At 42.1% G+C, this 20,254-nt stretch overlaps 1 protein-coding gene across 14 annotated transcripts in view; it reads left to right on the top strand.

Annotated features, from left to right (window-relative positions):
• Nucleotides 1-20,254, top strand: part of NBEA (neurobeachin) — an 834,265-nt gene that overhangs the window by 720,534 nt on the left and 93,477 nt on the right. For all 14 annotated transcript variants that reach the window (XM_034758618.1, XM_034758629.1, XM_034758620.1 and 11 more), the window contains one exon: nucleotides 17,664-17,783. In XM_034758618.1, coding sequence (XP_034614509.1) covers nucleotides 17,664-17,783 — 120 coding nt within the window. The remainder of the gene's footprint in view (nucleotides 1-17,663; nucleotides 17,784-20,254) is intronic.

The following is a 20,254-nucleotide window of genomic DNA, read 5'->3' as shown; positions in this document are numbered from 1 at the left end:
TCTCCAGGGTTCTCTCCATTGTAGCGGTGCACTAACCCCAGTACAGTGACTGGAGTTTATCAGCATCAACCTTGATGAAGTACAAGCGAGAACATTCCTCCCACTAAACAGATTCACAGACGGATGCCTCCCTAATAGGCTGGGGAGCTTACCTACACAACCACAAGGTTCAGGGCAAGTGGCCTTCCACAGAAGTGACCCTCCATATCAAGCTTTTGGAGTTACGGGCTGTCAGGAGCACCTGTGCACCTTTCTGCCTTTCATCAAGAACACCCACACAAAGGTCATGATGGACAATATAATCTGTATGTTTTGCATAAATTGGCAATGGGGTACCAGATCTCCCTCCCTCCCTCTGCACGGAAGCACTCAAATTTTGGAATTGGTGCAACCATCACAGTGTGCTCATCTCAGTGGTCTATTTGCCAGGGATACAGAAAGTGACTGCTGACAGTCTCTCTTGGAATTTTTCTCATGACCACGAATGGGAACTGAACTCAGAAGTGCTTCAAGATATATTCACCCCTTGGGGAGCCCTGACTTACAGATCTCTTCACTACTTACTTTAACAAGAAATGTCCTCATTACTGCTCCAAGGCCGGCTTGGGGAAACATTCATTGGGAGATGCCCTCATCCTACCATCACAGGGACCTCTTATATGCCTTTCCCCAGTTTCCTCTTCTATCTGTTGAAAATTCAATGAGACAAAGTGAGAGTTATTCTGATTGCCCCTCCTGGCCAAGACAAGTCTGGTTCCCTTACCTGACACAGAAGGAAATATATCCTCCAGTTCCTCTTCGGCCCATTCCTCTCAAAACAATGGGATGATGCTTCACCCCAACCTGCGAGTCCACCTCCAGCTTGGCTCCTTGGTTCCAAGGCTAGAGGCAGAATGCTCTGATGAGGTGAAAGACATGTTGCCATACAGCCGAAAATTGACCACTCAATGTACTTACCTACAATATGGAAACAATTCCAAGTCTGTTGTCATCCTAAGCACATAAACCCAACTTCATCTTCTCTCCTTCTGATTTTACACTACATTTTAGACTCAAGAGATCAAAACTCGCACTCATCTCCTTAAGGTACATCTTGCAGCGAAAATGGCTTTCCACCACCAGGTAGATGGATACTCTGTGTTTGCTCACCCACTGACGCATAAATTCCTTAAGGACATTGGAAATCTCTCCCCCACATGTGAGACCATCCACTCCAGCCTGGGATCTTAACCTAGTTCTCAGGGCTTTGACTAGACCTCCCTTTGAGTCCATTGCAACTTGCTCTCTCTTACACCTGTCCATGAATACAGCATTTCTAATTGCCATCACCTCAGCTAGCCGCATAGGAGAAATACCAACCCTGATGGTACCCACCATGCACAGTCTTTTTAAAAGACAAAGTAACTCTGAGGCCGCATCCCAAGTTTCTCCTTAAAGTTGCCTCTGCTTCCCATATAAATCAACATTGTTATCAAGGGTGCAACCTGCTGCCTCCGCCCAGAGTCTGTATGCACTCCATGAGGTCAATTTCTACCTTGGCCACATTCCTTAAAGATGTCCCTATTTTGGAAATCTGCAGAGCTGCAACTTGGGCCTCCACCCACATTCTCGCAGAACATTATGCGATCACTGGAAATTCAGAATCTGATGCCATCTTTGACTCCACAGTACTCTCTGTAGTAACAGACTCCACTCTGAAGTCCCAGCCTCCAGTGGTGGGTACTGCTCGGGAGTCATCTACAGAGGAGCACCCATAGAGACACTACTCGAAGAAGAAGAGGAAGTTACTCACCTTGTGCAGTAACGATTGTTCATTGAGATGTGTGTACCCGCCCTCCTCCCCTCTACTTCAGAGTTCTCCATAAGGGCTCTGCAATAGAGAAGAAACTGAGGGGAGTTCAACCATGCAGCGCTTGATAGCCTCTAGACAGACCACGAGGGAGGGAGAGCACATGTGCCGTTCAACGGACACTGCTACCAAAAATTTCCAATTAGAGGCACAGGGACGCAAATACACCTACAGTGGAGCACCCATAGTGACACGCATCTCGAAGGACCATCATCACTTCACAAGGTGAGTAACTTCCTCTTATTGACTGAATGTACAATACACAAAGTAGTACTCACTTCTTATATTAAGCTAATATCTTATCATTATTATTGTTGTTGTTGTTGTTTATTTAGCACTAACTAAGAAAGAAGAGGGCCAGGTACCTGCCTTGATGGTCTTGCCATATAAATCTGACAAATAACATAGTGAGAAATAATAAGACCATAAGGAAGAGAAAGAGGAAACAAGGGAAAGAATGAAAAAAACTGCTCACAGGACAGTGTTATTTTCAAGGATTAAGATAATTATTTTGTTTGTTTCGTGATTTTCTCTTGTTTTAAAATATTTAATGTAGTTATATGTTAGAGAGGGGGCAGATAGTGCCAAAGAGGAGATCAGTGATGTCAAGATAGCCAAAAGAAGTGAATTTTGAGGACGGATTTAGAGAACAGAGCACATATAGGGATGACAGAGTGTTCCCAGCACAGGGAATGGCATGCAAAAAAAACAAACAAACAAAAAAAAAAACAGTCATGAATGAAAGGAAACAAAGGAAGTGAAGGGAAGAGAGGGCAAAGTGAAAAGGGAGAAGAGAAAGAAGAAACTCAAACTGTGATCAGACAGAGTTCTCTATAGTATGGAAAGTAAGAATAAAGACTTTGGAACAGATGTGTAAAGAGATAGTAAAAGGGCATTAGGACTAAGGGGTAATATGGTCAGAATGGTAATTGCGGAAGATGATTTTGGCTGTAGCATAGAACCAAAGAAGAAGAGCCTTAAGTTGATCGATAAGGGATAAAACAGGTTTACTAGTTAGGACATAGAAGAAGTGGTGGATTTGGGAGTTGGGGATAAGATTTGACAAGAGTTTGTGTGGGAAGAAGACTAGGTAAGAGTGAATTATACCAAGGCATTGGTAATATTAGGTCAAGGAGTGTAAATGAGTTGTCTGTGGTCAAAGGGAGTAAAGTTGAACTCAGTTTGTAGATTGAGAAATTGGCAGGACATCAGGAGGAGATGTTGGAGATACAGGATTACACAGAAGGGACAGAGAGAGAGAGAGAGAGAGGTGAATGTGGTAGCTAAATCCATGGAGCAGATTGAGTTGCCCAAGGAATGGATACAGCAAGAAAAAGAAGAAACAAATAAGAGGGGAAGGAGGAGGAAGAGGAATTACCAAAGTGTGCTGGGAGTGAGGTGGTCAAAGTAGGAAAAGAACAAACATAGTACAGAGTAGCAGAAACCTAGCGAAATAAAAGGAAAGAAAGAAAAGAGAAGAGGGAGAGGTCCACAGTATCAAAGCCTGTATGAGAGGTTGAGGAGAGAATCTGCCATAAAACTATGATTTTGGGGCATCAAATATCTATTGGGACTTCTGGACTTAGCAATTTGCATGCAGATCACAATGGTTTGGGTTTTATTTATTCTTTTTAGATATTATTATTAATTCATTTTTTGAAATGGTAGGTGTTCTACTTGTGTCCTGTCTATTACATCCTCTTCCTTTCTGGCACTGACAGATGCAATCATGCTCCCCTCAAGTCAATTCAAAACAATGCTGTTAAGAAAATCTCTCTAGCTCATCACTGTGACAATCACCCCCTCTCTGCATTCCACCACTGGTTCACCCTTCTCTAATATACTGGACTTTTCTTATTTTCAAGGTCCTTCAGATCTTGTCCCTGACTCTATCCACTCTTATGGTGTCAATAGCTTTCACCTCCATTCTGGTAATGATCCAAACCTTCGTTGGTAGTCCAATTTTCTCTCAAGTACCTTTGTGCATGACAGGATCTCCCTGTAAAAATGTGTAAAACTACTACATTGTCATCCTTTGAATCCCTCCTTAAAACTCACTCTTCGGTGATGCCTGTAAATAGTAGTTTGTTCTCTTCCTCTCCCGTTGCCAGGACCTAGCACAATGAGGCCTAATCCCTGACCGAGGCCACTAGACACCTCTGCAGTACAAGACAGTAGATGCCACTTCAGAGCAAGTCTGATGTTCACAACTTCCAGTTAATACCAGCATTTTGTTGTGAACTAATCCCATCTCATTGACTTTAGTGTTAATGGCATACAGATATTGGCAATGGCATGCAGCTTATGGGAAGTTTTGGAGGAAGAAAGGCCCCGGCTGCAGGCAGGTTTGCAGCCAGGAAAGGAAGCGGTGGGACGTGCTTTCCCTGGCTGCAGCCCTGCAAACCTGCCTGTGCCCTGGGACTGCACAGGAGATAAGGCCCTCGAGTACCTACATCCTGCCCAGTGAGGAAGCCCCGGACAGAATCTTGGCATTGTGGGCTGGGAGGGGAAGCTCTGGGCAGTGCAGCAATGGGGAAAGAGGATATAGCTTGGGTGCCAGGGCTTTCCACAAGGCATGGGGTGGCTGGGAGTCTGCAGAGCTGCACAGTACTTCTCGTCGTTGTTGTCCTACCCACAACCTTCCCTCCCAGCCCTCAGGTAGAGGCACTGTGCAGCTCTGTAGACCCCCCAGTGGCACTGCTGCTGCCCTGCCCATAGTCCTTCCCTTCTTCTGGCAGGCCCTGTCATCCGAGCTGCAGCCTCTTCCTCCCTGCTGTCCCACCCACAGGCAGCCCACGAAGGCAAGTCCCAGTGCTTCCTTCCCTGGCTGCAGCCCTGCAAGCCTGTCTTGCACTTATTGGGCAACTGTCGGATAATAGCAACTTTTTGCTGGAAACCAAGGGGATGCTAATAAGCGGAACATATTATAGTAAAAACAACTGCCCCGATACACCTTAAAAGCTTTTGATATAAACTCTGGGACACTTCATCCCATCTCCCAAGAACACTCTAAAAATCGATACAGCTTCAGAGTAGCAGTTCAGCATGATAAGGGCTCATCAGAGTTGTTTACATCCACTCTTGAGAGTGGTACAGCTGACCCACAAACTCTCCCAAGCCAAGATAATGTAGAAGAAAAATTATACAATTAAGGATTTTTAATGCTAAACAGAATAAAAGCAGTCAATGTCTAGTTAACTTCTATTTAAACTAATACATTGTACATTTTAGACTGCATTCTGATAATATCCTGAGAGTTTTCCTATCTACTCAAGCCAAGGCTTACTTCAGCTAATGCAAGGTGTTATGGGATACTTAGCATAAGTATACAGGATTACAACAAAGGTACAGGCCAATTTGGGCTTTATAACTGCTATACTAATGCATAACAGTATGTTTACTTAAATGCTTGGAATATATATTGTCAGTAGTTTTATCGGCATAATATATATGTTTGCTAATCATATATTAGTCAACGCAATAGAGTGTAATAAAATGTTGTTTTTCAAATGCAACTATTAAAATAAAATGATTAAATTAGTAAACATAGTAATTGCAAAGTGAATTACTGTAGTATTGTTCAGTTTGATGGAAACTATTGGGCCAGAGTAACAAAAATAGCTCATATCTTTATATATGAAATTATTAATTAACTTAAGAAGCACTTGTTATTCAAAGGGGGAAAAAGCACAGCCTAAAGTGGTTGTGAGAAATAGCAATATTACCCAATATGAAAATCTGAAATATCCAGACTTCTGTTGAGATGAATGTCAAGTTTTATTACCTAAGTTTTATTGGCCTTGAGAAAAAAAAAATCAGACAGCGTAGAGAATGCATTTTACATACATCCTGAATGTCTTCATTGTGGCCCTGAATTTCAAGTGTAGCCTTGGTTCTTTTTGTTTGCTGATTTATGATGGAAGGTAGGTTTGGTTGGTTTCATGGAAGAAATTTCTGGCCATAATGAAGATATTTCCAGATATTATGATTAAATCTATAAAGTGCACTTGTATGAAAGAATTAGGGAAATTCATGATCAATTTTTAAATTTTTGATAAAGGCAGAGGATGCTCAGTGTGAAAAACTGTAGAAGGGCCCCATTCTCACACATCATGGATTTTTATATGGCTTCACTTCTAGGTGTGACAAATGAGTTGAATAATTCCTATTCAGAACTGCATGTTTTGGTGATTTAAATATAAAGAATATTCATAAAATAAAATTCTTATAATGACACTTCAGCAAAATCTGTTGTTAGTCAATTTCTTGACCACACTTTAGTATGTTATTTTGTTATGAATATATTCAAAAGATCAAAGAACCAGTCTCAGGCAGGTTTATTAATGTGATACAGGAAAAAGGTTCTATATGATACCAATCTCTGAGGACAGTTCCAGTCAGCTATGTTACAGTCATGTTATGTAGAAAGTGTGCTTCCCGACATTACTCCTCTAAAGCCATCCTTTCATCCCCTATTTGTTTACCAGTAAAAGATGCCGTATATGTCATTTGAAATTGGATTTAGTTAATCAACTTTCTACCTTGTTTCTTTATGGTATCATGACATACCCCTTTATCTTTTGTTCTGAACCCATGTATTTCAGGTCATGATGCACACTTGACTTTGTTATGAGCACATGCATCCCAACTACTAAGGGGCATAAAAAAAACTCGTACATTTGTGTGGGTAACTCTTTCCCTGTTACTGTGTTCCTCCTCAGCCTGTCATTCTTCAAAAACTGAAACAAAGCTGGTACAAATCTCCATCACAGAAGCATTGATATTTATAGTACACCAAGCACCACAAAGTTATCTCATACACGAGCTAAGAGTTTTCAGCCCTGTATTTGAAGCCAGACTATCTTTTATCTTTTATCATAGACTATCAGAGTTGGAAGGAACCTCAGGAGGTCATCTAGTCCAAACCCCTGCTCAAAGCAGGACCAATCCCCAGACAGATTTTTGCCCCAGATCCCAGTTGTTTGTTTTTGTCAAACTTTGCTCTAGATATTTTCATAGACTTTGTGCCATATAAGTTATCTGCTTCAGTAAGAATGACTGCACCACAACTAAAGGTGGGGCAAAAGTTGTCTGGGCTTACCCAAAGAAGGCAGCTCTGCTTTGTGGTTGGTTGGAGGGGGGAGGAGGGGAAGAGAGAAAGGACAGAAACTGCTGCAAAAGGTGCCTTGCCGCGATGACTCACCCCCCCCCTCCTTCCCCCAGGAATGTGCATAAAGGTATGAAACCTGGGTGGGGCAAGTCTCTACTTCACTTGGAGCAAGCTGGGCATCTCCTGGGAGGGGGAGGGAACAAGGCAAGGGACAGTTACCGTTGGGTGGGGTGGAGAATAGGGACAGAGCAAGGGGGGGGGGGGTTTACTGTTTCATGGCTGTGTGCTGCTTGCCTCTCACGTGCTATACCTTTGCTGGAAATGGGACAGGCACAGGCAGGGCAGCCCCAAGGGAGCCCATGGACTGGAAGGAAACCCAAGACAGACAATACTGCAGCAGAGGCAAGGGGGCTCACAAGTACGTGGACTGCTACTGCCCAGGGTGGTGTGTTTAATAACCCAAGGCATAACCCAGGGCAGCTTCATGGACTAAGGGAGGCAAATGATCATAGGAAAGTGTCCACACACTCAGGTGAGCAGGCTGTATGCATTAATGGGATGGTCAAATGGTCAGTGACGATGTTTCTGAGGTTTTCTCCACAGCATTACAACACTTCAAAGGGCACAAGGTCACCTAAAAACAGGATGTTTTCTTCCACCTAACACAAGGGATGGTGGTAATGCTGATCCTGGGGGTGAGTGTAATCTAAACCACACAGAGGTTGGGGAAATGGTGGCAGAGGCAGGGCTGGCTCCAGGCATCAGCGGAGGAAGCATGTGCCTGGGGCAGGGCAGCACATGCTAAGGGGTGGCATTTCGTCCATTCTTGGGGCGGCACAGTCCGGGTGGCTTTTTTTTTTTTTTGCTTCGGCAGTTCGGGCGGCTTTTTTGTTGTTGTTGTTGCTTGGGGCGGCAAAAATGGTAGAGCCGGTCCTGGGCAGAGGTGATATCCGGCCTTCCAGCCTGGCAAAGGGTGGCAGTTGCAGGGGCCACAGCCAGGTCCAGGGACCATGTTCAACCAGTCACTCAGCGAGCTCAACTAAGGGGAACAAGAGTCAGCCCATTGGGGTATTAAATACTCTGGGCCCAGGAGTGGAAGTTTGAGAAGCCTGGGCAAACCCACCTAGGGGTGTCACCTTCAGTGGGGGGCACTGACGGTATTACACAGCTGCTGCAAGCTAATTTGCAATTACAACAGCAGCTTCAGGCAGCTAGGTGTGAGGGGTCTGCACAGGGTGACAGGGTAGGCCCAACATGGGCTCAAGTTTCAGCAGCAGGAGAGGGAAGGGGCACATGGTAAATCATCAGCCATCAGGGCATGTAACCGCAGGGGACAGAGTAGACACTCCCGGGGGGACTATGTGGGAGCAGGGCTCTGCAGAACTCACTACATGCAGTCCTCGGTACGGTTATGCCGGGGTAGTTTACCTGATGGGAGTTCACTTACTCAGTGCAACTAAATATATAATTCACTCACAGGCAATTTGTGCAGGTAATATCCCTATGGCACAGAAAGGTGTTCACAGACAGTAAACATGGACAAGGCAAGCAAAACAGCGAACTGCCCAAGAGGCCAAGGGTGGCTAGAACATGAAACAATTTGGGAGGCTGCCCTTGTCATCTAGGTGGGTGTTATGGTATAGGCCAACCCAGACTGCAGCCGGCCTTTGTTAATTATACGAATATGATTAGGCGGGCACCCAATACGTTTGGGGGTATGTCATAAGCAGTTTACATTAAGGGCAGCAACACAAACTGGAATAAGGTGGCATCAGACACTGTGGTTCAAGGGCATAACACCAAGGGCACCAGGGGTTTGTTCATACCACAACAAGCTCAAAAGGGGCCCCGGGCTCATAATAGTATTTGCTGGGCATTTAATAATGGTGGCTGTCATAACTATAAAGGGAAGGGTAACAGCTGTCCTGTGTACAGTACTATAAAATCCCTCCTGGCCAGAGACTCCAAAATCCTTTTCCCTGTAAAGGGTTAAGAAGCTCAGGTAACCTGGCTGGCATCTGACCTAAAGGACCAATAAGGGGACAAGATACTTTCAAATCTTGGGGGGGGGGGGAAAGGGTTTTGTTTGTGTTCTTTGTTTGGGAGTGTGTTCGCTCTCGGGACTGAGAGGGACCAGACATCAATCCAGGTTCTCCACATCTTTCTGAACAAGTCTCTCCTATTTCAAACTTGTAAGTAAATAGCCAGGCAAGGCGTGTTAGTTTTCCTTTGTTTTCTCAACTTGTAAATGTACCTTTTACTAGAGTGTTTATCTTTGTTTGCTATACTTTGAACCTGAGGCTAAAGGGAGGTCCTCTGAGCTCTTTAAGTTTGATTACCCTGTAAAGTTATTTTCCATACTGATTTTACAGAGATGATTTTTTACCTTTTTCTTTAATTAAAAACCTTCTTTTTAAGAACCTGATTAATTTTTCCTTGTTTTAGATCCAAGGGGGTTGGATCTGTCTTCACCAGGGAATTGGTGAAAAGTTTTTCAAGGCTTCCCAGGGACGGGAATTCATTTGGGAATGGTGGCAACGGACCAGATCTAAGCTGGTAGTTAAGCTTAGAAGTCTTCATGCAGGCCCCCACATTTGTACCCTAAAGTTCAAAGTGGCCTGGCTTTTTACTTACAAGTTTGAAATAGGAGAGACTTGTTTAGAAAGATGTGGAGTACCTGGATTGATGTCTGGTCCCTCTCAGTCCCAAGAGTGAACGAACTTCCAAACAAAGAGCACAAACACAAGCCTTCCCCCCACCAAGATTTGAAAGTATCTTGTCCCCTTATTGGTCCTTTGGGTCAGATGCCAGCCAGGTTATCTGAGCTTCTTAACCCTTTACAGGGAAAAGGATTTTGGAGTCTCTGGCCAGGAGGGATTTTATAGTACTGTACACAGGACAGCTGTTACCCTTCCCTTTATAGTTATGACAGTGGCCGTTTCCGCAACCCCTGTAAATACAGGCATGTTTGCAAGACACCTGCCGCCGGCAATTTTATTTCCACAAGGCTATGCCCATGGGCTGTTCAGTATCCTGTGCAGCCTTTGTTGCACTGGGCAGTGGTCTGGCCAGCGGAACTAAACCAAATAGTTTATTTGCATAATTTTGTTCGCAGGGCAAGCTGGGTCAAATGTCTGTTTTCACCTGTTGGGCACATTTCAGGCCCTGGCTAAATAGTTGGGTTAAACAAAAACCTTTACACTACATTACCCTATCTGGGCTTGGAGCTGAACTTTGCTTGCAGGGTTGTTGTCCTGGGGAAGGTGTTTTTGTGCCTGGCTGGCAGCGGCAACAGCTGGCATAGCCAGACCACACAATTATGTACGAGTCACTATACAGATGTAGTAAGATTTGTGGGTGTGGAAAAGTTTTGTAACTCAATTTAATGGGGTATCACTGTGCAGGTAAAAAAGGTTATTAATTTGGGGCCAATATAAGGGTGTGCCTCTGGCGCAATAACATGGCAGTGGTACAGGTTATCAATCACCAAACTTCCAAATCGCACAGGATTGGAAATTTGGTAAGGGCATTCTCCAATGCTTAACCTTCAACATCTGTTTTTTCTTCCAAGCACATGCTGGGCATGGATAATGGCATAGCAGATGCCTCGTCTCATTTCCAGTTTGCCAGATTACGTAAGCCGCGGGCTCTCTGGAACCTCAGAATGTCATGTGGTTGGTGGAATGCACATTATTGGCTCCAGCTTACAAGTTGTTTATTTTGTTTTGTTTTAAGGAGTCCTGTCAATTCAAAGATCCAGAAAATGGGTCGCCTATGCAGCCCTCCGTTAAGGGCGACTGCTGCAGTACCAGGTCAAGAACAATGCAGCTGCTGGTGCCCCTTGACGATCACACATGGGACAATGGGTTCTTTCTCTCCAGTAGGGCTGCTAGCCAAGAGGCCATTGGCAGATGTCTGGGAACCTGGCAAGGTCGGGGGGGAGGCAGCCAAGCAAATGTCAGGCGCCTCGTTGTGGCGGATGTTCAGTGCATGTACTCCATAGGGAAGACAGCCAGTGACCAGATAAATGGCCTGGTAAAAGATTTAAAAGGAGGTCCTGGATAAAGGAACAGAATGGAGAAGGAGGTTCGGGGACTCCTATGACAGGAACGGCAGGGAGCCAATCCCCTCTGTTCTCATAGACCTCCTAAACCCTCTCATGAGGCTGGTGGATGGTAAGGTCCAAGCCATGGGTTGGCTGGGGGACCTGGATGGAAACAAATGGGGGCTGGTGAAAGCCCTGGAAAACTGAGTTGAATAAGCATGGATTAAACAAAGGGGGGGCTGGTGAAAGCCCCGGAGAATTGATGTGAATAAGCATGGATTTGCCTGCACTGAACACTTTATCTGCCAGGTAGTCCCAGACATCTATATAATAAAGTTGCAGCCTGATTAAAACCCATAAGAAGTCTCTTGTCCTTCTTGCGGTGTACCCAGACAATGTACAGTAACATAAAAACAAAGGAAGTGCAGGACATTTGTTTTCAAACTTCTATCCTGTGAAGCTAGATCTTCCTGTTTTGTTCCTTCAGCTGATTTTTGAAGCCTCCTGGCTTCTTTTTTGTGTTGTTTTCATTAAAATGTAAGTATATGCTGTAGTTAGGTGCTCTTGAATAGAGATTTAACTAACCCAACAATAGGTTTCAGAAAAAAACAACCCACCAGCTTTATAGGTGCATACTACTAGTATAATAAAAATCAGCCCAAATTAACACAATTTGTGGACATGTTTCAATAAAATCCATTATTCTGTATGAAATATACTGTGATGACCATTGGGATGATGAGATAAAAAGTTTTCCTTTCCCAGGTCCACAGCCCTGTTGTTCTCATTGGAGTTGACCTTTAACCTGCAAGTTCTTTTCATATCTGACTGTGGTGGAAAAGCGTCAGTTTGTATGAGTCGATCTTAGAATATGTGCACCTGTGGTGTCATTGATCTAATACAGTGGTGCAAGTTAGCTTTAACACAAAGAGACTCCCCAGATAGTGCAGATCTCGCCTTCTGTATGTAATGCAGTAGAACAGATGTAGAAATTAACATTTTTAATTTGTTTTATAATAGTTGATTCTTATCAGTAAACAAATAAGACAGGGTATTTGAAAAAGTTAAAGACCTGATCCAATGTCCATTGAAGCTAATAAAAGGCTTTCAGTTAAATTCAGTGAGTATTGGATCAGGCCCTAAGTCAGTAAGAGCATCTTTAAATTCCTCATATTGCACTCACAGTAGAAAGTGTACAACAATAGCCTATTCAATAATCAAAAAGAGTGCATATGTGTGAAATGGACAATATATCTTAACGTTTTAATGTCCTGATGTTTGTGTAGATTTGCAACCTAAGCACTACATTAAAATGACTTGCACTGTGTTAGACAGGGAGATGTAGGATTTTGCAAGAAAATGTTGTTGAGCTCCACAGAATTGCTCAGGATATGCAGGTAACTGAAAGGCAGACATTAGAATGGATTTTAAATGGTGGGCCACAACTTTATTACCTGAACACAAGATACAGGTGTTATACACCCACCCAATTCTCACACTAGACAAGTAACTGTGTCCAATGGCGGTTTTTGGGACTCCCACCATACAACCACTAACTATAAATCCTAGTCTTCTTTGCCCCAACTGTGCCTCCATGATGCTGTGAGGAACTGCGTTAAAGGAGTGTTATTGAGGTTGCAGAGTCAAGCACTAAAAAATTAGGAAATGCCAGATTAATGGTTACTGATGCAACCTTAATTTGGCCCTTTTGTGTGTCCAATCTGTGAACTGAATGAGGCAGGAGACCTATGGAAAAAATAGTCTATGATCATATACTTAAAGCTGAGCTGAACTTAGGTTGTGGGGGTCACCACGAACCTGAGATTCCCTAACTTTTGAGTATTTTATGTTGCAGCCTAAATAATATTCTCTTAACATAATTTTTTACATGTAATTTCCTAGGTAAAAATAATTTCTATTATGTATGACTGTAACAGTCCCGCAGCCCCTTTTATCATCAGTGTGGTTTGAATCTTGAGCCTTCAGCACTGTGGCAGATGTCTACTACTTGAGCTTCAGGACTAACTACATTAGCTGGCAGCATAAAAAAGCTGTTATCCTGCCATAGGGGGATGGAACACTTGTGTCATATCCTTGGTTCAGAGGGTGGACAAGAGGAGCTTGGCCTGCCTCTTTTTCTACCAATCCCAGACGTGGGAGCTCTAGTCCTTATGGTGCCCTCAGAGGTGGGTATGAGTTACATGTATTGGGTCTGAGAGATTATGGGGGATCTTGGTGTGGCTCTCTTACCTCCTTCCAACCAGGAGTGGGGGAGCACCTGTCCCAAATCAAGTCCCTGTGTGGGAGATAGGACACTGAGGCAATGGCTGCATCTGGGGGATGATGAGGGGGCCTGCCTCAGCTCGCTCGCTCTCTGTCCTCTCCTCATCCCCGGGAATTGTGAAAGTGCATGCCACATGAGATGGGATGCTGGGTCCAGGGAAGTGGGGATGTCATTGAAGGAAGCCCACCCTGACTCTTTTCTTCCTACACCCACACCACAGCTGCTCTGGCAGCTCTCAGGCATTCACAGTGCAGCATGGCAATGTTAGGATCCAGTCTATTACAATGTTCAGTGATTTTGTCAGGCTGCCAGAATTGTTCTGAAGAACACAAGAGAGGAAAAGGAAATGGTGATTTGTAACACTTCACAACACAGCTAAATCTGATTGAAATGTAATGGGACAAAGAAAAGGCACTGCAATAACCTTAGGGGTTTCTCCCAACTGAATATCAACGACCTTCTGCAAGCAATGGAATTGCTAACGTTTCTCAAATGAAAAGGTCTGAGTAATCCTTTAAAATGGAAATATAGTGGTTGCTGCCAGGTATCCCTATAATCATCCAAACTTAATCCAAAACCCCTTGTCTAGACTGCTTTGAGAAAGCAATAAATCCCAGTGGGCACTGGAAACCTGTAGTAGGGAAAAATCCATTCCCAACCCCAATAGGCAATCCACTAAGTGGATCTGAAAACCTGGCCATTTTTTTCCCAAACCTCCAATGAGCAATGACTCATGTAGCAGATGATACCCAATGACATACATTAGGAAGAGAGCTGGGAAATAGTGATGGCCAAAATGATGACCCTTGGGCCTGTTTCCAGCCTAAATGTGTCCTGAGTGACACTAAAGTCAATGCCAAAACTCCCATTGACTTCAGTGGGGACAAGATTTCACCCTGTCCCTCCTCTTTCCTTCCCCTGCATGACCCAGACCCCAGTGTCTGTCCACTGGAGGGGAATGGGTCTGCTCAAAACACATCTTCTTGAACTTCTGGAGGGGAAAGGGAGTGGTCCACAGGGTGGCAATCAAGTGCTGCAGAAGTCTCTTATCCCAGTGAATGTGGTATCAATTTTATTCAGAATACTATGAACAACTGAAATGGGCTTATAATGAAATACATTTTGCAACTTTGTAAGATTCACAGACAGAAAATTTGTAAATGAAATAGTAATCTGTAGCACAAACAAAATTTGAATGAATGTATTGTATACAGATATGAACTATATTTATATTTTCTAACCACATGTATTTCCAGATAATAAAAATCACCTTAAAATTAAGTGAAGCATCTGAAATAAACCTAGGAAAAGCTCTGAATTCCAGTTAAGAATTAAAAATCCAAAAGATAGGCACAACAGGTCATAGCAGGATAACATAATAGGGCACCCTGTAGTGCTCAACTATTACAGGTTTAATCCTTGACTCTGAATTTTCTTGCTTTTGTATATTTGTCTCAGATGCTTAAAATAATGTTGTCATGGAATTTTGGATTAATGTTTTTACATAATTTACTGTAACTATATCATATTTCTGGCTTCTGCTTTTTTTTAATCCATCAGCTGCTTCGGATTTCAGCATCCATCGGTAAACTGTTTCTCAATGGTCTTCAAATCAAATTAAAGTATAAATGTAAAAAAAAAATAGGCTGGGGCTTTTAGAAAGCAGAGATAATAAGATCTAAAGTTCACAGGGTCAATAGGATGGTAAGTGACATATTTTGAAAAACTTGCCATTGTAACTATTACAGAATGCTTTTCCAATTATAAACCAAAATAAGAATTTTCTTTAATTAAAACATGTAATATTAATCTACTGGGTACTTATTTCATACATGAAGGTCACCAAGTAAAGCAATCCAAAGTGCTTTGATGGGCACATCAAAGTTAAAGTTGCCCTCCCAAGTTAACTCTGTTCCTATCTGCCTCCTGATTCAGTCTGGTGTTATGACAATGCTCAGCAAATGTGCCAGTGTTGAATATTTTTTATCCTCACTTTAATATGTGGGTGTCAATTTTGTCAAAGTCCAAATTTTTTGGTCAAGGTGTAGTCAAGGTCCAGACTCCAGAGAAAATACAAAAATAATAACGATAATAAATAAATAAAAAGATTTTGAGGTCCGTTCAAAAGTGTCTGATGGTTCGTATTTGGCCTGTGGTCCTCCTTTTGTCTACCCCTGCTGTAATATGTGGTTCTCTGCCTCACTTGCCGCATGCTGTCTGACTCCCACAGTAACTAGGTTAGATTAGAGGAGCTTGGGTTGTTTAGTCTGACAAAGCGAAGGCTGAGGGGGGATATGATTGCTATCTTTAAATATATCAGAGGGGTTAATACAAGGGAGGGAGAGGAATTATTCCAGTTTAGTACTAATGTGGACACGAGAACGAATGGATACAAACTGGCCGGGGGGAAGTTTAGGCTAGAAATTAGACGAAGGTTTCTGACCATCAGAGGGGTGAAATATTGGAACGGCCTTCCGAGGGAAACGGTGGGGGCGACGGACCTGTCTGGTTTTAAGATTAAGTTGGATAAGTTTATGGAGGGAATGGTTTAATGATAAAACATAGTAGTCAAGGAAAACCAAGCAATGGTACATGAACAACATAATGGCCAACAAGGGTCAGGCTAGAGACTCTTGCCTATATGCTCGGGGTATTACTGATCGCCATATTTGGGGTCGGGAAGGAATTTTCCTCCAGGGTAGATTGGCCGAGCCTCTGGAGGTTTTTCGCCTTCCTCCGCAGCATGGGGCAGGGATCACTAGCAGGAGGGTCTCAGCCGATTGAAGTCACTAAAACACAGGACTGGGGACTTCAACGGTAGAGTACAGGGAAGGGTCTTGCGGCCTGCAGCATGCAGGGGGTCAGACCAGATGATCATAATGGTCCCTTCTGACCTTAATGTCTATGAGTCTATGAGTCTATGTATTAGAGTCCTGCAACCAAAACAGTATGTGATTATTTTAATTCAGACTTTATTCGGAGCTTCATAGTTGCATGGACAAAGATGCATGGGGAAACCTGCCATAACTAGGCTTTCGAGTGCCTTCACTTTGCAACCTGCATTCTTTTAATGTCTTCTTGTGTGTGCATAATTTCCTAGGCATTTAAAAGAGAAAAAAGATGGAATAAAAATTCCATCATTTGGAATTATTTGCTAGACAACAGCAAGAATATCATATATTATTTAGTATGATGGGTTAATTTCATACTCATCTTCACAGACACTGAGGAGTAAGGCAAGGCTCCCAGGCTGAGAACCAGTAAGGAAATCTTTGCCCTGGTAGCTGTAGCATCACACTAGAATGTAATGTTCAATCGTGACCCCCCCCTCAACAGTTATCTACTCTCACACATTTTGAGAATTAGTGCTTTTCTGGGATGCAGTCCATTTTTGTAAAAAATGTTTAAATTTAATAGTTGCTATTTTATCTAATGGTTGATATGACACAAGTCAGAAGCACAAACAATAAGTGGGGAATTAGGGAGATGTGTATATAGGTTACACAATGAGTTAGTTGTACACAAGTTTTGTTCTGATGCAAGTTCCACAGCATAGATAATGTACTGATAACAAATAGAGCTAACCCTTAGTAGCATATTTCTTGAAGATGTAGAAACCTAGTTTGGTAGGGTGTATCATAACTGTTCAGAATAGAATAATATAAAAAAAAATAAAATGATGACATTCATTTATTTTCATTGTTAGTGTCCTTCCTAGGCTCTGACTTATTTATCTTTATACTTCACTCATTACCATAAACAAAAAATCTATATTTCATAGAACAAAATAAAATCCATACCTCATTCAATCAGCTGCCCAAAAAATAACAATAAAGCCAGATCCCCCCCCAATCTCAGCAACCTGTCAAAAGAGTCCCCATATCTCCACCCAATCCTACCAATTGAGAAGAAAACAAGAGTAGACTGTGGCATTATATTAAAATAAAAACTTTATAGATGCTTTCATGTGATTTAATTTGAATGCACAGTCTTGTGCTGATCAGACCAGGCATAGTAATATATGTAACAGAGTGAGTGTTTAATGGTGATTTCAATGGAAGTAGTACCAGAGCATACCTGCCTGCCAATTATCATGGCAACAGTAGTCTTATGACAGAGTATGCAATATTGTATCCTTCCATTCCAGCAATCAGATTTACATGGTGCAAAATTCATTATCAATATAAGAGAGTGAGTGTGTGTGTGTGTGTGTGTGTGTGTGTGTGTGTGTGTGTGTAAAATGAAATGCCAATTATTATTCTACTCATGTTTTAATTATAAACTTAAAAATGTCTCATATTTCATTAGGAAACTGCTGTGTGATCCATTCTGCTGTATTCTTGTATTATATGCGTACTCATTTGTTTGGTCATAGGAACCCTTCACAACATTCTTTCTTAATGCAAATGATGCAAAATTTGACCATCCAGATCGAACCTTCTCTTCAGTGGCAAGATCTTGGAGAAACAGCCAAAGAGATACCTCAGATGTGAAGGTAGGTTTAATTTTACATATATTAATTCATGTAATGTGTTGTGTTAAATAACATGGAGCTATAGTTTATGCATTTTCATTTCTGATGTTTTGTTTCACATAGGCTCATAGAAGCTTTTTTTATTTAGTCCCTTTATATAAAAACCCAGTATATTATACACACTTTAAGTAGAAGGTGACTGTTAGAAAATACAGTTGCCATAATAGAAAACAGTCAACAATTCTATTATGTTGAGGGTTTAAAGTTGTTTTGTTTCCACAAAAAAATCTGATCTAATTTAGATCAGTTAATCAAAAAATGAAAAAAGCCCAATAAATTGTTCTTTCCTGCTGTTAACTCAATATTTGGCCCAGTCCATAAAACGCAGCAGAAATTGGATTTGACCTTAAAGTGTCATATTGTTATAGCTCGCCTAGCTCTGGGTTTGCATTGCCTGGGGCAATTAATAAAGCATTAATGACAAGACCCATTTAAAATGTAGGCTTTTTTGTACAGCTTTAGCTTTTACTTGACTGTGCCTGGGGATATTATGCAACAATACGCATTAGATTAAACCAACATCTACACAATATACAGAAACAGCTGGAGAGCAGGGTAATTTTACTGTTGTTATTACTTACCTATTGTTAAATACAAAGGGTTATTGTACATATACATGGGACCTTGTCAAAAGGAAGCCCATATCTTCCAACATTTTAAACAATAAGATCCTTTCCTGATTCTCATTTTCTCTAGTAATAAGGTTGTATTCAAAGGCTGGAGCATCCATATTAATTGTGCATTCTTTTCTTTTTAAAGCAATTTTTAAAGTGGTTTTATTGTTCCATTACTGCCACTGAGATTATTAAGTATAAACACCAAGATTACATTAATATTAGGCATCTGAATTGACCCGACAAAACAAAGGAATTATAGAGGTGCTAGTTTCTTTTTATTCTGGTCCTCTTTTTGCGTGAACATTACAAGTGTCTCAGAAAAGTGTGTGATCTTATATATCATTTGTTCTGCACATCTAGGTACTACAACATTCTTTATGGATTGGATTTCTGCCTTAGCTTGAGGAAACAAATATACAATGAGATGGAAGAGGCTTAGTTTATTTGTGTGTGTTCCATTGGATATCTGTGATGTTTTAGATACTATATAGTACAAAGTAAGGAACACAGTGCTTGTTGGGTTGGAATCTCAAATGAGCTTCTTCTATATAAAAATATGTAGCAGTTTCTTCAAATTTATAGTGTGTTTTGCTTTTGTCTTTTCAACTAAACCCAGTCTAAGTTGACTAAGTCCTCAAATATTTCACTTTACACAGTTATGTTTCTTGTTCTTTGTGTGTCCTTGGGAAAGTTATTTTCTGTGTCTCAGTTTCCCCACCTGTGATTGGTGATAGAGACCTGAAACATGTTGACGTCAGAAACACTTTAAAAGACTTTTATGTTAGTGTTCTGAATCATGAGTTTATATTTGCCTATTAATTTAAGTTATTACCAAAACTAAACAGATGTTTTCATCCCTGCAAAGAGCAGGAACGGTGTATATATAAACCTCCACTTTGGTACACCATTGTACTGGGGCATTCCAATCAGTTCTCTTCTCAGGAAGTTCAAGGAATAAACTTTTCTATGCTTTGAGATTCAGGTTACGTCACAAGATTTCAGAGATGTCAGTCTGAACTGATGAGTTTGGGCCACACAAGTCATTCAGTCTTGTCCCCACCAATCTGTCTGTCATTCAGTTATTCGAGGAATCCATCCCACTAGATCACTGTAGAAGGAATGCTTCCCATAATGTCATCTTAGTATATATAATGTATATGACTGTCAGGAGTCTAAGTCCAAGAGACTTTGCCACAAGGTGAAAGCTACCTGGCTGCCCCAAGACTGAAGTTTCTGTGGTTGTAGATTGCATCCAGATTGTGAAGCTGCAGCCAGACTCTTCACCAGAACCCATGATCAGGCCCTCGTTTTTGAGTAGTGTTCCTGGGGTGCTCCACTTCATATGTGCATGTGCCTCTCCTGATAAGAATTTTTTTTGTTAGCAGAGTCTCTTTGGCTCACGCCTGCGTCCTATACATCCTCGAGCCATGCACCAAGGCTATATTGGGCTTGACCTCTCAGCTCAGTTCCATAGAGGAAACTGATTCCTCTTGGTACTGATGGGGCTGGAAAATCCTGGAGCTTGAAGGACTGATCCATCCAACTGATCCTTGGTACCATCTATACATTACAAGGAAGGTAGGGATAAGAACTCCTCCAGACCAGGGCTATCAAGCACAGCTCCATCATCGGTACCTGCCCAGTCAGGGCCCTTGGTGTCATGCAAACAGAAGCATCAGACACCATTGGCACCAACTTTACTATGTTGTAAATCTATGGTATTGTCTGTGGCAATACCCAAGTAGACTACTGTGTTAGTACCAGTCCTCCATGTGGTACAACAGGAATTTAGGTGCTTGGAAGACTTGAAATTGG

Source organism: Trachemys scripta, chromosome 1, assembly GCF_013100865.1.
Source record: "Trachemys scripta elegans isolate TJP31775 chromosome 1, CAS_Tse_1.0, whole genome shotgun sequence".
NCBI classification, from domain to species: domain Eukaryota; kingdom Metazoa; phylum Chordata; order Testudines; family Emydidae; genus Trachemys; species Trachemys scripta.
The sequence above is the reverse complement of the archived record's forward strand: the minus strand, read 5'-3'. Positions and strand labels throughout refer to the sequence as shown.